At 41.9% G+C, this 17716-nt stretch overlaps 1 protein-coding gene across 3 annotated transcripts in view; it reads right to left on the reverse strand.

Moving 5' to 3' along the window:
• Positions 1 to 4658: 4658 nt before the first annotated feature.
• LOC138973033 (MARVEL domain-containing protein 1-like) overlaps positions 4659 to 17716 on the reverse strand; it is a 14582-nt gene continuing 1524 nt past the window's right edge. Inside the window, exons 2-6 of one of the 3 annotated variants that reach the window (XM_070345701.1) lie at positions 14393 to 14457; positions 12566 to 12752; positions 9380 to 9568; positions 7827 to 7925; positions 4659 to 7000 (exon numbers count right to left, since the gene is read on the reverse strand). In XM_070345701.1, the coding sequence (XP_070201802.1) occupies positions 6845 to 7000; positions 7827 to 7925; positions 9380 to 9568; positions 12566 to 12724 (603 nt within the window). In that variant the 5' untranslated portion in view covers positions 12725 to 12752; positions 14393 to 14457 and the 3' untranslated portion in view covers positions 4659 to 6844. Of the gene's footprint in view, positions 7001 to 7826; positions 7926 to 9379; positions 9569 to 12565; positions 12753 to 14332; positions 14458 to 17716 lie in introns of all 3 variants that reach the window. The other 2 variants (XM_070345684.1, XM_070345692.1) reach the window with 2 other exon arrangements.

Here is a 17716-nt window from a genome sequence, read left to right on the forward strand (position 1 = left end):
GGGTTTGCATAACAGTTTTTATAGGGCTAAGAAATTATGGCAATCCGAATGGTGCAAAAGTCCCTTTTAGCTCTTGATGTCTAAATAACACATTATTTAGCTAAATAACGCGTTATTTAGCTAAACAATGCTTTATTTAGCTATATCATGCATTATTTAGCTAAATAATGCATTGTTTAAATTAAACAATGCATTATTTACAGATACAGAAAAAAGAGAGCCCAGAGCACTAAATAATGCATTGTTTAGCATAAATAAGAGATTGTGTTTGTAAATAACTCATTATTTATAAATAATTACGCGTTTTCTCTAAACAATATATTATATGTAAATAAAGTGTTATTTAAATAAATAAAATATTATTTAGATAAATAAAATATTATTTATCTAAATAAAATATTATTTAGATAAATAAAATATTATATGTAAATAAAATATTATTTATCTAAATAAAATATTATTTATCTAAATAAAATATTATTTAGATAAATAATTTATTATTTAGATAAATAATTTATTATTTAGATAAATAATTTATTATTTAGATAAATAATTTATTATTTACTGTTTTTGCCTTGAAATAGTATTATTACACTAAATAATGCTTTATATAGCTATATAATAGGTTTCCGCTATATAATTCATGATTTGGTAAATAATACATTATATACCGTAAATAAAATATTATATACCGTAAACAATTCATTGTTTAGCGCATCGCGAAGCCGTTTTTTCTCTTGTTGTTTTTTTCCACGTGTTTCCGTGGATCCACGAGAGCTCTGTTGATTCTCAAACTGACCAATCAGACAACTAGCATCTGTACACTAATTAAAGTCCCATTGTTGAGTGTGACGAAAACTCGTGGTGACGATTTTAAAACATGTTGGGTCACGCATGGTCCAACCTTACATGGTCCAACCTTACATGGTCCAACCTTACATGGTCCAACCTTACATGGTCCAACCTTACATGGTCCAACCTTACATGGTCCAATCTTACATGGTCCAACCTTACATGGTTCAACCTTACATGGTCCAATCTTACATGGTCCAATCTTGCATGGTCCAATCTTACATGGTCCAACCTTGCATGGTCCAACCTTGCATGGTCCAATCTTACATGGTCCAACCTTACATGGTCCAACCTTACATGGTCCAACCTTACATGGTCCAATCTTACATGGTCCAACCTTACATGGTCCAACCTTACATGGTCCAACCTTACATGGTCCAACCTTACATGGTCCAACCTTACATGGTCCAATCTTGCATAGTCCAACCTTACATGGTCCAATCTTACATGGTCCAATCTTACATGGTCCAACCTTACATGGTCCAACCTTACATGGTCCAATCTTACATTGTCCAACCTTACATGGTCCAACCTTACATGGTTCAACCTTACATGGTCCAATCTTACATGGTCCAATCTTGCATGGTCCAATCTTACATGGTCCAACCTTGCATGGTCCAACCTTGCATGGTCCAATCTTACATGGTCCAACCTTACATGGTCCAACCTTACATGGTCCAATCTTACATGGTCCAACCTTACATGGTCCAACCTTACATGGTCCAACCTTACATGGTCCAATCTTGCATGGTCCAATCTTGCATGGTCCAACCTTGCATGGTCCAATCTTACATGGTCCAACCTTACATGGTCCAACCTTACATGGTCCAACCTTGCATGGTCCAATCTTGCATGGTCCAATCTTGCATGGTCCAATCTTACATGGTCCAACCTTGCATGGTCCAACCTTGCATGGTCCAATCTTACATGGTCCAATCTTACATGGTCCAACCTTACATGGTCCAACCTTACATGGTCCAATCTTACATGGTCCAATCTTACATGGTCCAACCTTGCATGGTCCAACCTTGCATGGTCCAATCTTACATGGTCCAACCTTACATGGTCCAACCTTACATGGTCCAACCTTACATGGTCCAATCTTACATGGTCCAACCTTACATGGTCCAACCTTACATGGTCCAATCTTACATGGTCCAATCTTGCATGGTCCAATCTTACATGGTCCAACCTTGCATGGTCCAACCTTACATGGTCCAACCTTACATGGTCCAACCTTACATGGTCCAATCTTACATGGTCCAACCTTACATGGTCCAACCTTACATGGTCCAATCTTACATGGTCCAATCTTACATGGTCCAACCTTACATGGTTCAACCTTACATGGTCCAATCTTGCATGGTCCAATCTTACATGGTCCAACCTTGCATGGTCCAACCTTGCATGGTCCAATCTTACATGGTCCAACCTTACATGGTCCAACCTTACATGGTCCAACCTTACATGGTCCAATCTTACATGGTCCAACCTTACATGGTCCAACCTTACATGGTCCAATCTTACATGGTCCAATCTTGCATGGTCCAATCTTGCATGGTCCAACCTTGCATGGTCCAATCTTACATGGTCCAACCTTACATGGTCCAACCTTACATGGTCCAATCTTACATGGTCCAACCTTACATGGTCCAACCTTGCATGGTCCAATCTTACATGGTCCAATAATATATATGGACCATGTAAGATTGGACCATGTAAGGTTGGACCATGTAAGATTGGACCATGTAAGGTTGGACCATGCAAGATTGGACCATGTAAGGTTGGACCATGTAAGATTGGACCATGCAAGGTTGGACCATGTAAGGTTGGACCATGTAAGATTGGACCATGCAAGGTTGGACCATGCAAGGTTGGACCATGTAAGATTGGACCATGCAAGATTGGACCATGTAAGATTGGACCATGTAAGGTTGAACCATGTAAGGTTGGACCATGTAAGGTTGGACCATGTAAGATTGGACCATGTAAGATTGGACCATGTAAGGTTGGACCATGTAAGATTGGACCATGTAAGGTTGGACCATGTAAGGTTGGACCATGTAAGGTTGGACCATGCAAGGTTGGACCATGTAAGATTGGACCATGCAAGATTGGACCATGTAAGATTGGACCATGTAAGGTTGGACCATGTAAGGTTGGACCATGTAAGATTGGACCATGTAAGGTTGGACCATGTAAGGTTGGACCATGTAAGATTGGACCATGCAAGGTTGGACTATGTAAGATTGGACCATGCAAGATTGGACCATGTAAGATTGGACCATGTAAGGTTGAACCATGTAAGGTTGGACCATGTAAGATTGGACCATGTAAGATTGGACCATGTAAGGTTGGACCATGTAAGGTTGGACCATGTAAGGTTGGACCATGCAAGATTGGACCATGCAAGATTGGACCATGTAAGGTTGGACCATGTAAGGTTGGACCATGTAAGGTTGGACCATGTAAGGTTGGACCATGTAAGATTGGACCATGTAAGGTTGGACCATGTAAGATTGGACCATGTAAGGTTGGACCATGTAAGGTTGGACCATGTAAGATTGGACCATGTAAGGTTGGACCATGTAAGATTGGACCATGCAAGGTTGGACCATGCAAGGTTGGACCATGTAAGATTGGACCATGCAAGATTGGACCATGTAAGATTGGACCATGTAAGGTTGGACCATGTAAGGTTGGACCATGTAAGGTTGGACCATGTAAGGTTGGACCATGTAAGATTGGACCATGTAAGATTGGACCATGCAAGGTTGGACCATGCAAGGTTGGACCATGCAAGGTTGGACCATGTAAGATTGGACCATGCAAGATTGGACCATGTGAGGTTGAACCATGTAAGGTTGGACCATGTAAGATTGGACCATGTAAGATTGGACCATGTAAGGTTGGACCATGTAAGGTTGGACCATGTAAGATTGGACCATGTAAGATTGGACCATGCGTGACCCAACATGTTTTAAAATCGTCACCACGAGTTTTCGTCACACTCAACAATGGGACTTTAATTAGTGTACAGATGCTAGTTGTCTGATTGGTCAGTTTGAGAATCAACAGAGCTCTCGTGGATCCACGGAAACACGTGGAAAAAAACAACAAGAGAAAAAACGGCTTCGCGATGCGCTAAACAATGAATTGTTTACGGTATATAATATTTTATTTACGGTATATAATGTATTATTTACCAAATCATGAATTATATAGCGGAAACCTATTATATAGCTATATAAAGCATTATTTAGTGTAATAATACTATTTCAAGGCAAAAACAGTAAATAATAAATTATTTATCTAAATAAAACATTATTTATCTAAATAATAAATTATTTATCTAAATAATATTTTATTTAGATAAATAATATTTTATTTAGATAAATAATATTTTATTTACATATAATATTTTATTTATCTAAATAATATTTTATTTAGATAAATAATATTTTATTTATCTAAATAATATTTTATTTATTTAAATAACACTTTATTTACATATAATATATTGTTTAGAGAAAACGCGTAATTATTTATAAATAATGAGTTATTTACAAACACAATCTCTTATTTATGCTAAACAATGCATTATTTAGTGCTCTGGGCTCTCTTTTTTCTGTATCTGTAAATAATGCATTGTTTAATTTAAACAATGCATTATTTAGCTAAATAATGCATGATATAGCTAAATAAAGCATTGTTTAGCTAAATAACGCGTTATTTAGCTAAATAATGTGTTATTTAGACATCAAGAGCTAAAAGGGACTTTTGCACCATTCGGATTGCCATAAGAAATTAGCCCTAACATTTTCAATCCTGCTTGATTTCACTTCGCCTCCCGAGGTGATCGTAGTGTTACGGCACTCGGTTACACAAATAAGAAGTGCAGCATGCTCTGATGTACATGGTACAATGTAAACTATCACCTCTCTCTGATTATTCAAATCTTTGAGAATACTTATGCAAACACGTAATACAAAGAAAAATAGACAGAAGAAAAAGAGAGAAAAAACAATACAAGCAACTCCGCAACGAAAAATAAATTCTTATGATTCTCAAAAATGTAAAAGAAAACAATGGGAATAAGACCGGTTAATTACTGAGAAACGTTGCCTGGTCTAGGAGGCGGCTCTGTTTTATAACAATAAATCTACACTGTACCTATTTATTTGAAGGAAACACACAAAAAGGAAAGCTTACTTGTTTTCTTTTTGTGTGTGCTGACATATGACTTTTTATTACTCGGTTGAGAAGGATCCTAAATAGAAACGTTTCACAAACGTCAGAGCCTGAGAAGTCAGAATCTACATAATCTGGCACAAACTGGAGCTGCGCATTTAGGGCTTGTACGTTCTCTAAAGGCAGGCTGTAGCTTCCACTTGGACACATCTATGCAAAGTGGGAATTTTTCTTTTTGTACTGAATTCTTTTGCAACCGACAATTCTATTAATCTGCCGCATGAATTCAGCAACGGATGTAAACATTGCACAGGAAACAGTCAGACAGTGGATCTTTGGTGTAGAGGAATCTGGAGGAACAAAACCCAGAAGAGTCATTTTTGGACACTCCACCCAAATTTGAACTCAGGTCAAAATGAGTTCGGCTCATTCTCTCCCTGACCGGACGCTACGCGAATCTATCAAAACAAAAATACAGAGTTATCTCCCATATGGTTTTCGCGAGCAGTGATCTAAATTTGAGATCAGTGTTTGCGAGACAAAAATGATTGCAGATTGGCCGACTTCGACAGTGATCTCCGTTCTGTTCTTCACAGTTATGATAAAGACATCGTTCTAAGGTCAAAATAAGTCGAAATTTTGGGACTGCTGCCGGAAGGAGACCGTAATATATGGTTTCATCACTGTCAACTGGTTACAGAAAAAATCGTCTGCTCCAGTGAGTGCCGAAACCAAACGGTTGATTATCACGTGACACTTTTGCCATATTAAGAGTTGTTTGCACAGTAAATACAGCCGCGAAAAATAGCTCGCTTGAAACTGTCTTACATATCAATTCCTTTGTAATTTAAAAATTACAAAACACCATGAAAAATCATTATCGACGATCGCAAATCTGCTTATATCAATAATACATTACAAAAAGCTCTAAATATGTAAAAAAAAAATCGGTTTCCTTGCCAGACAAGAAACTCAAGGCATCCTGTCAGGGAGAGAATGAGCCGAACTCATTTTGACCTGAGTTCAGGATGGACAATCGGATGAATAGTTTTGATCACATGTGTGTAACGTTACACTACTCCGACCATTGACGTTGGCGTCCCAACACTCGGTCATAAAAATCTGATATTATGAAATTGTTTCTGCCGATAACTTACTGAAGTTTGCACCCTGCATTCTTTAATAATTAAGGTATGTACCGAGCAAGTTTGGTTCAAATCGGTTTGTATTCAAGTGTGTAGCGCGAACACACACAAAACGCAATTTTGCGCGAAGTCCTTGGGGTTTGCTTAGGCCAAAAAAAAAATTGTCTGTTTAGGGTAACCCGACCGACCCTATCGATTTGGCGCCGACCCAAAAACTTTTTTTTGATTTCAAAAAAAAAGAAAAAAAAGAGGTAAAAATGCTAAAAAAAAGACATTTGGCGTTTCTTTCTCTCCCTTTCTCTCTGTTTTATTTATACGTTAGTTTTGAAACATGTATTCATCAAATATAAGAAGTGAATGTTCAGCCAACATAGCATTTACACAACAACAAAAAAAAAACAAAAAACAAAAAAAATACCTACCTACCGACCCTACTTTTTTTGGTCATGTTACCCTAAACAGACAATTTTTTTTTTTTGCTTACCTTAAACGAACTGGGATTCCAACAGGCTTGTCAGCTGTAAGTAACTGATGAAACTGACGCGTCACTCAAGAATGCGGCACAATGATATAGTTAGTTTTTACGTCAGTTGAGCGTTCGTATACATGTCCTACCCGGTATACAGGCCTCCAATGCGTTATGAAGAAGTTCAGTGCTAGTAACGATCTGTGACTGTGGCAACGCCGCTTGTGTCGCCTTGTGTTGTGGTGTCTGTGGCGGCCCTCGCGGCCGGTACCTCTGTCTCCCTCCACAGTCTGAACGAATAGTAGAAGTGGCCCGCCATCGCGATCGTTGTGAGAAAGCCGAAGGCCTGAAAAAAAGTAAGCAGAAACGTAAGGGGCTCCGCTCACATATATGTAACTTCAGCAGGACCGACGACGCACTGCAGCTTATCCCAGTCCGCTACACCTTGCATGAAAGGAAAACAGGCCAAGTACTCGTCATAATCCCTATCGCGACATAAATAATAGGCAGTGCGTCGTCTGTGCCGCTGAAACTACGCAGGTATATTCTGCCCATAAGCCTCAGTTGCGTGAGTGTGTCAACGAGTCTGGGATTGTCTGTGGTCAGAAGATATTGGTGCTGTTGCTAACAACGATTCAAACAATCACAGGACGCGATAGTCTTTCGGATGAGACGAAAAACCGAGGTCCCTTCGTTGTACACTACATTGGGGTGTGCACGTTAAAGATCCCACGATTGACAAAAGGGTCTTTCCTGGCAAAATTGTATAGGCATAGATAAAAATGTCCACCAAAATACCCGTGTGACTTGGAATAATAGGCCGTGAAAAGTAGGATATGCGCCGAAATGCGGCTGCGATCTGCTGGCCGATGTGAATGCGTGATGTATTGTGTAAAAAAAGAATTCCATCTCACACGGCATAAATAAATCCCTGCGCCTTGAATATGTGCGCGATATAAATTGCATTAAAAAAATTTAATCCCTGCGCTTAGAACTGTACCCACGGAATACGCGCGATATAAGCCTCATATTGATTGATTCATTGATGGCATGACTCTCTCTCTATTTCACTCACACACACATACGCGCACACACACACAAACACACTCTCTCTCTCACGGAATTCTCCCAAAGTCCTAAAGAAAGCGAAGAAGAAAGGAAAACGATCTCACCGAAGCAGCCGCCAGGGACCCTTGGTGACAAGTACGCGCAGCAACTACGATAGCAGCAATGACGTACAGCGCTCCGAAACCCCCCAGGATGATCAGTTGCTGTTTTAGACAATAATAATGATAATAGTAATAATAATAATGATAATAGTAATAATTACACATTAACATGCTTCCATTTGAAACTTCGAGGTCTTCATCGGGATTGACGCCCGACCAAAGGTAATTGAAGCCCGACGGAGCGAAGCGACGGAGGGCTTCAATTAGATTTTGGGAGGGCGTCAATCCACGATGAAGACCGAGAAGTTTCAAATGGAAGCGTGTTTATGTTATTGTAATTCAATCTGACGACGATGTCTTTCATGCTTTCATGCGATGGTAAACAGACAGAATTGGTTCTGTTCTGTTCACACACTACTTTCAGTCCACCTACCTGCAAGGGTCAAGTCCCAAGAAATATGTCTCTGTATTCCTATCGTATCACTCTCCTCCTGTTTTGTTTTCTTTCACATACATTTTCCCATCTTTTTTGACGGGTTTCTGGACAGCAAACTCAAAACAAATTCTTTTCATCACAAAAGCGATCTTTGGAATTGACTGACGTTGTCCGAAAGAATTCATGCATCAACTTACGTCACGTATTCGACGTCATCACTTCGCATACCTTATGGTCTCGGTATTTCGTTGGTACTTCATATTTCCTACTTGTAAAATGACCCTCAAAGCTAACCGAGACTAGTTGAGGTTGTATCAATGCGCCTCGCCAGCAGGTTGTTAATGGATTTTTTAGCGAGTCACCTGTAATTTTTAATGAGTTGGGGCATTCTGACCAATCACAGGATCTGTTTCATTAAAACGCAAACTTGATTGAATTACAATAGTTATTATTATTATAATAATAATATTAATGATAATGTTTGGGGTCTTTTCACTCATGATTTGTCGTTTCATTTTGTTTAAAGTTATAGTCTTCTCGAATGTGTGTGCACATCCCAAGATCCTGACTGAGCTGCTTAACACCGACATCATGATCCTCCCCTGGAAAAAGTCATCTTTCTGTTGATGGGAACAGGCACACACACACACACACACACACACACACACATGCACACACGCACATACAAACACTGACACACACACACACTCACACATACGCACACACACACACTCATAAACACACGCACGCACACACACACACTCATAAACACACACACACATACAAACACACACACATACACACACACATGCACACACATTTACACACACGCACATACAAACACTGAATCACACACACACACATGCACACACACTCATACACACGCACACACACACACACACACACACTCATAAACACACACGCGCACACACACACACACACACACTCACATACTTACTCTCTCTCTCTCTCTCTTTCTCTCTCTCTCTCTCTCTTTCTCTCTCTCTCTCTCTCTCTTTCGCTCTCTCAGTCACTCTCTAAGTCGCACTCTCTCCCTCTCATCACTTTATTCAACTACAGTCAGGCTGCGCAACTAGGCCACTGCTGCATGTCAGCGTACCCCAAGACGCCATGGAACAATCTTTAGCCGCTGGTTGATCATGACGACGAACATGATATACCACAGGGTCATGGTGAGAAACGTGGAGCCGGCACAGAATTCAAAGAAGGAGTAGCCGCCCCCGTACGCATCGATGCAATACACAGGTATGGCTGGTGCAATGCAGATCCATGCTATCAGTGACAACATCTGTAAGAAAAACAAAATACTGTAAGACAAATCAGTCAGCGGAGCATCCCCTTGCATGGCTGTTGCTGCTAGCAATGACCATTAAGCCTATAGCAATGACCACCTAGCCCATAACAATGACCACATAGCCCATAGCAATGACCAGTTAGCCCATAGCAATGACCAATCAGCCCATAGCAATGACCAGTTGTCGTATGGCAGTGACCAGTTAGCCTAAAGCAATGACCACTTAGCCCATAACAATGACCGCTTAGCCAATAGCAATGACCAGTTAGCCCATAACAATAGGGAGGTTTAGATATTGCGTTACGTACCCCGCGGGACCTCACCTATCCCTATCGAGATAAGTCACGCAGAGGAAAGTTGTAAAAACTGCTCGTTAGATACCGTGTCACCTATCAAAGTAGGGCAAAACTCCAAAACTGGTGCTTTAAAAAATCGTGGACAGCGCGCTAAAGTCTGCAACAATACCCAGTGTTGAAACTGCTGCTGTCATTGTGTCGGTGTCGCTGTGTGCTGCACGTGGAAGTTATGTTCCACTGACCCAGATCATACCGAGTGTTAACCAGCAGGTAAAGTCAATGATTTTTTTTTTTAAAGGAAACAGAAAAGAAAAGTAGGGCAATCGAACTTCGAGCGTTGGTTTGTGTTCGTTCTGGGTCACTGGCCACCACGCTTTCACCCCCCGCTTATAAGGGTGTGTGTTAGTGTGTAAGTGGGCATCGTTGTGTTTCTGACTGTCATGTGCATGTGCGAATGTGTATATGTGTGTGTGTTTGTATGTGTGTGTGTTTGTATGTCTGTCTGCTTGTCTGTCTGTCTGTCTGTCAGTGTAAATGGGCGACGCCATGTGTGTGCGAGTGTGTGTGTGTGTGTATGTGTGTGTATGTGTGTGTGTATGTGTGTGTGTGTGTCTGTCTGTCTGTCTGTCTGTCTGTCTGTCTGTCTGTGTGTGTGTGTGTTTGTGGGTGTGCGTGTGTGCGTGCATGCATACGCGCATGCCTTTATGTGTGTACCCAAACCTAGCCTTCAATTCAAATGAATTGGACGGAACATTACTTTATGGTCGTTTACAAAGTCTTTATGAAACAAAGCATTCTTGCTAGGCAGTTTTACTAACCAAAACTAAACAACACCCCCCACCCCCCACCCACCACACACACATGATCAGGGGCGGATCTGGGTTTTGAAAGGGGGGGGGTGCAAAGTTCTTTTTTGTTTTGTTTTGTATCTTATCAGCGAAGGCGCGAAGCGCCGAACCGATGGCGCGAAGCGCCGAACCGATGGCGCGAGAGCGCCGAGCATGCTAGGGGGGTCCGGGGGCATGCCCCCCGGAATTTTTTTTTAAAAAGGAAGCAAAATTGTGCAATCTGGTGCAATCTGAGCGTGTAAAGTGCTATTTTCAGGTGATACATTTTTCTTCTTTTTTTTTTTTTGTGTGGTCCCGCTGGGGGGGGGGGGTGCAATTGCACCCATTGCACCCCCCCCCCCCCCAGATCCGCCCCTGATGATACACGTGTGCATTGGGTTACCACTGAAGCAGACTTGATCTGTTCCTGGGAAAAGGTTACTGTTATGCTGAATCAGTTTTCAGTCTATTTGAACATACGCTTCCTGGGAGTATTTTGGTCGAGATGACATTTCTAAATATTTAGCTTGGGTCGTCCTTGCGTGCTTCATGGTTTGCTGTGATATCGCAGAGCCGTTGGAACGGGTCACCCGATTTATTTAATTTTAGTCAAGCAACCACACAACTAAAGAATGTGGTTAATGCGCCAGGATATAGGAAAATGCGATAAGAGGAGGTCTCATACTTTATTTGAATGGTTCATATTTAGATTTTAAAGTAATATGAGATACGTTGCCTTCATGTATAAAAACTGTTTTATACGTGATCACGCCCGTATCAGAAGCACGCACAGCGATCGACAGTGGGAATACTCCGCAGTGATAGGGGTGTAGTATGCACGTAACGTGGTATCTGACGCTCAGAAGTTGTCAAAAAGAAGGTCACAGTGTTCACGTATTATCGAGACACCGACACATTTGCACTAAAATCCATTTTAGGGGAGCTTTTCCATTATTTTTCTACCGTAGGGATTGAATTCATTCCACTGAACAGATTTAACTACAAAATACATTTGATTTGAACGAGCGGTATTTTGCTTTCTGTGTCAGCTTTTCGAAGTGAATCGAGGCGAGCACACTCAATAGGCCCACAGAAGGATACGCGACGTAAGTCTCAGCGCCTTGTCGTTCGTGGGGTCATGCTCTTGACACATCGGCGACTACGATGTATACAAACCAGAATTATGAATTAATATGGACTGAAGGGTGAAGGAAAGATTCCAGAAAATATTGAGCATCCTTACACCCTTCTCGGATGGTTGGACTTGATAAAAATCTGACATACGTTGCGCTGACGTATGGAAGGGTTTGCTACGTGAATACGTACCTAATCACCACACGCAGCGCGACCCGCATGTGAGATAGGTGTCCTGGTAGGTGACGTAGCTGATAGGGACGCAGTTTCTAAACCTCCTTAATGACCAGTTAGCCTACAGCAATGACTATTTAGCCTGTAGCAATGACCACTTAGCCCATAGCAATGACCAGTTAGCCTATAGCAATGACCACTAATATCCTTGGCACAACTAAGGGTCAAAAATCCAAAAAATAAAGCCTTAAGGAAATAAGGCCTTATTTCTGGAAATAAGCCCTTATTTCCAACAAATAAGGCCTTATTTCAAAATTAATAGCAATGACCAGTTAGCATGTAGCAATGACCACTTAGCCCATAGCAATGACCAGTTAGCCTATAGCAATGACCACTTACCCTATAGCAATGACCACTTAGCCCATAGCAATGACCAGTTAGCCTATAGCAATGACCACCTAGCCCATAGCAATGACCACTTGTACTTGGGCCATAGCAATGACCACTTAGCCTGCAGCAATGACCAGTGCGCCAACAGCAATGTAGCAAAACTGACTTACCGCAATGACCAGGTCCATGATTCCTTCCAATGACTTGACAAAATTCAAATCCACTGGAATAAGCCACAGGTGTTTGACGTTGGGGTTATCGCTGGTCTGCTCTACAGGTGTAATCCCTTCCGGTCCCTGACCGGTACTCTTCTGGTCAAAATCTGTCATTGTGCGTTGTGTCTAGCTCTGCCTGGCTCTGAAAATGGGGACAGAGTTAGAGGCACAGTCCTTGCTGTGAAAATATTTGAGGTCAGCGTCTCAGATCTTGCCAGGATTTCGCATGGGTTAAGAAATACCGCCCATGCCCCTCCCTAACTTGAACACACACACACACACACACACACACACACGCACGCACACACACACACATACACGCACACACACACGCACACGTTTACACATACCCACACATACACACACGCACACACGTGCACGCACGCACGCACACACACACACACACACACACACACACACACACACACACACACACACACAAACACACACACACACACACACGCGCACACACACGCGCACACACACACACACACACACACACACACACACACACAAACACACACACACACGCGCACACATACACACACACGGCATAAATAGATCCCTGCGCCTTGAGTCCAAGTCTGAAGATACGCGCGCGATATAAGACTTCATATAACATAACACACACACCGTCATACACACACACACCGTCACACACACACACACCGTCACACACACACACACACACCGTCACACACACACACACACCGTCACACACACACACCGTCACACACACACACACACACCGTCACACACACACACACACACACACACACACACACCGTCACACACACACACCGTCACACACACACACCGTCACACACATTCCTGACTGCTTCCTATGCAGAGTGATGATTTTTTTATGAATTAATTTCACAATTTTGCCACAGGTGAGCGTTAAAAATACTGATTCATCAAAGAAATTTCCACTCTGCATAGAAGGCATTGATGGTCGGTATTTGTCCAAGTGGAGGCATAGTTTTATCTTACGTAAAATGTCTGGACAGATCTGAGGTGGTAAGCAGAACTGTTTTGCCAGGACAGAGCGTGCCTTTAACCCTCAGAAGGTTACGTTTGTCTGTTTGATAATTAGGCAAATAAGAGAAGTTATTGCAACAGAGATAAAATACAGTGAAATAAATGTACTGTACAGTTGAAACTGATCGAAGCACACTGTCTCATCAAAAGGGGAGGGGGGAATTTAAAATAGCAGCAAACCCCCTTTTGAATACACCACCACACTCACACTCCCGCATACATTCTGGCTTTTGCTCTGGCACAAACAACCTCACTCTGACACCAGCACTCTCACTCTGGCACAAACAACCTCACTCTAGCACCACCACACTCACTCTGGCACCACCACACACTCGTTCACTCTGACACTCTGGCCCAGCACTCTACCACGGCCACACTCACTTTCACACAACATCTCTCTGACACCAGCACTAATGGCACTTAATTTACTTTCGTTCTGGCAACCTCACTCTGACATCAGCAGACTCACTGTGGCACCACCACTCTCACTCTGGTACAACACTCTAACTCTGGCACCAACACATTCACTATGGCACCACCACAGTCACTCTGAAAGTCACTCGGGCACCAGCACTATCCCTCTGGCACCGTCACACTCACTCTGAAACTCACTCGGGCACCAGCACTATCACTCTGGCACCGCCTAACTCACTGTAGAACCACACTCAATCTGTAACTCACTATAATTTCTTTCGACTCGGACAACCTCGACACTCTCTCTGGCCGCACCACCAAACTCACTGTGGCATTGACTATGGTACCACAACAGTTCCACTGGCACGGCTCTGGATTCAAACACTCCGTCTCTGGAACAGGTCCGAACACACACACACACACACACAAACACACACACACACACACACAAAGTCTGCAGCCATCACTCCAACTCTGGCACCAGTCCGGACACACACAAACATACATGCACATTTTTTTGACCAGAGTGGGATTCGAACACACGACTTGGGAATTGACAGTGTTTGAATACTGCGCTCCTATCCCCGCGGCCACTTTGTTCGCTTGAAAGTTTAAGAAAAATTAGTCAATATAAAGTTATCGGTGAGCGAATGTTCGCTAAAGGAAAGGAACAACAAAATGGAACGGTGTCTGGACCACTGAGCGATTGTGACCTACGTTTCTTGTTTTGCGTGCGGGCGTGCGCGCGCGTGTGTGTGTGTGTGTGTGTGTGTATGTGTGTGTGTGTGTGCGCGTGCATGTAATTGACTCTGTGTGTGTGTGTATGTGTGTGTGTGTGCGTGTGTGTCTGTGTCTGTGTCTGTGTCTGTGTCTGTGTGTCTGTCTGTGTCTGTGTGTCTGTCTGTGCTGAAGCGGGTAATAGTCTCATGTCAAACCAGTACCAGTACCAGAGAGTGAGATGGATGGGGAATCAGAGTGAGATGGATGGGGTTGTATCAGAGTGAGATGGATGGGGAATCAGAGTGAGATGGATGGGGTTGTATCAGAGTGAGATGGATGGGGTCGTATCAGAGTGAGATGGATGGGGTTGTATCTTTTTTTTTTCTTCTTTTTTTTTTGGTAACTGTGTGTTTTCTGTTTGTACACATAATTTCTCATTTACATGCTTTACCTTAAATCAGAGACAATAAACAATTTGTTTCTAATTAATAAAACGTCAGACTAACGAAATCTCAAAACAACATGATTTCCAAAAATAATGTCCAGTGTTAATCGTGAATCGGTTTTTTTAAAAATGCTTACGCACATCTTTGCGATTAAAATAATATGATTAATCTTCTTCATATTTTTGCTGTTACTTTTAATACCAAAAAGCACATCTGTAACATTCAACCTAATTCTTTCGCCAATGTTTACTAAAATGTACACTTCAATATATTTCCAAAACCTGAGCACGGTTGGGCATTCAAAGAAAAAATGCTCCAATACATCAAGTTCATCCTCACAATATGTACAGTTTTTATCAGCCTTCACTTTCATTTTACACAATAAAATATTAGTTGGATAAATGTTTTGCAATATTTTCCAATGCAGTACACGTAATCGAACTTCACTAGTGACAGTGGCTGCTAAGTTCCAATTCTTTTCGTCGATTTCAAATCCTGACTTTCTTCTCCAAAATCCTTCTGAACAGGGTGGGCTGTATTTTTTTCCTACGAGAATCTTTCGAATTTCTTTTGCTGATTTCACTTTTTTTCCACAAAAGGTCGGAATGTCACAGACTGAACAATTTACATCGTCTATAGCTACATTTCTTAAAAGGAGATGTACAGCTGTACGAACAACATTGTACTCAAGCAATCTATTTGCAGTGTAGCCAGTTCTTTCACACACTTCTTCATAGGTAGCAAAACGTCCATTCTCACACACATCGCTCACATACATTATACCACTTTTAATCCAATCCGCAAAAAAGAGTGGGTTACCTTGACAAATTATATCTTTGTTGTTCCACAACAAACCCGATACAGAATTACCATTGGGGTTGTATCAGAGTGAGATGGATGGGGTTGTATCAGAGCGAGATGGATGGGGTTGTATCAGAGTGAGATGGATGGGGAATCAGAGTGAGATGGATGGGGTTGTACTGATCAGAGTGAGATGGCTGGGGTTGTATCAGAGTGAGATGGATGGGTTTGTATCCGAATGAGATGGATTGGTTGTATCAGAGTGAGATGGATTGGTTGTATCAGAGTGAGACTGATGGGGTTGTATCAGAGATGGATGGGGTTGCATCAGAGTGAGATGGATGGGGTTGTATCAGAGCGAGATGGATGGGGTTGCATCAGAGTTAGATGGATGGGGTTGTATCAGAGTGAGATGGATGGGGTTATTTCAGAGTGAGATGGATGGGGCTGTATCCGAGTGAGATGGATGGGTTTGTATCCGAGTGAGATGGATTGGTTGTATCAGAGTGAGATGGATTGGTTGTATCAGAGTGAGACTGATGGGGTTGTATCAGAGATGGATGGGGTTGCATCAGAGTGAGATGGATGGGGTTGTATCAGAGCGAGATGGATGGGGTTGCATCAGAGTGAGATGGATGGGGTTGTATCAGAGTGAGATGGATGGGGTTATTTCAGAGTGAGATGGATGGGGTTGTATCAGAGTGAGTGCCAGGGTGAAAATGGTGGTGCCAGAGTTAGGTGTCAAGGCGGGAAGGGGCCGGATGTAGGCTACAAGTTGGTGGACAAGGTTGATACGCGTGTAAACTTGGTAAACATGAAGATACTTTGCTGTGAGATTTTTATCTTTTTTGTTTGTTACTTTATCTTGTTGTTTGTAGTTGTTATTGTTTTTGTGTGGGCCGGGTGTAAACATGGTAAACATGAAGGTATTTTGCTGTGAGAAATTTTTAATCTTTTTTGTTTGTTACTTTCTCTTGTTCTTTGTTGTTGTTGTTGTTGTTGTTTTTATGCTTCGTGTTTCTAATGGAACCGACAACATTTTCTGGGACAAGTCACACTGAGTATACGTAGCTCACTTGAGACCCGCTGGTACTTGAATGTACCCTATAGTGAACAGCTTTGCCTTTTTTGCTCTGTATTCCTCTCATAATCGATTCAAGACAGTCAGACCATGTATGATTTTGCGAGTTAGATAAGCTCTGCGGCTTGGATGCTATTTATTTCTTCATAATGACTATCAACAAAATGCATAGTTATACACTCCTCCGCAAGGCCAGCTATATCCCTTTCTTTTCAACAGCGGTGAATGATTTTGCAACGCATATTTCACATGATTTGCAAACGACGGGCGTTCGCTGACTCTCACGGTAGTTACCTGGCGAACAGGAGTGTGTGAGTTTTAAAAGAGGGAAGTAGTCCAGTACTTTGCTATATGTCCCGTGTACATTTCGGAGTTGAGAGAATTTCTCACTTGATTTGAGTCAAGGGGTACCCAGACATGAAAAATCACGGAGTTGATCGGGCACCACCCTGGTACATTTTGCGTAAGGCCAAAAAAAAAAAATAGGTGTGGTTACGGTAACATAGCCAAAAAAAATAGGGTAGGTAGGTAGGCAATCACTTTTTTTTTTTTTAACTTTTTTTTCTAATGTGTACAAATTAAACCTACTTGACAGGGAAATAA

The sequence above is a fragment of the Littorina saxatilis genome, linkage group LG1 (genome assembly GCF_037325665.1).
Source record: "Littorina saxatilis isolate snail1 linkage group LG1, US_GU_Lsax_2.0, whole genome shotgun sequence".
Classification (NCBI taxonomy): Eukaryota; Metazoa; Mollusca; class Gastropoda; order Littorinimorpha; family Littorinidae; genus Littorina; species Littorina saxatilis.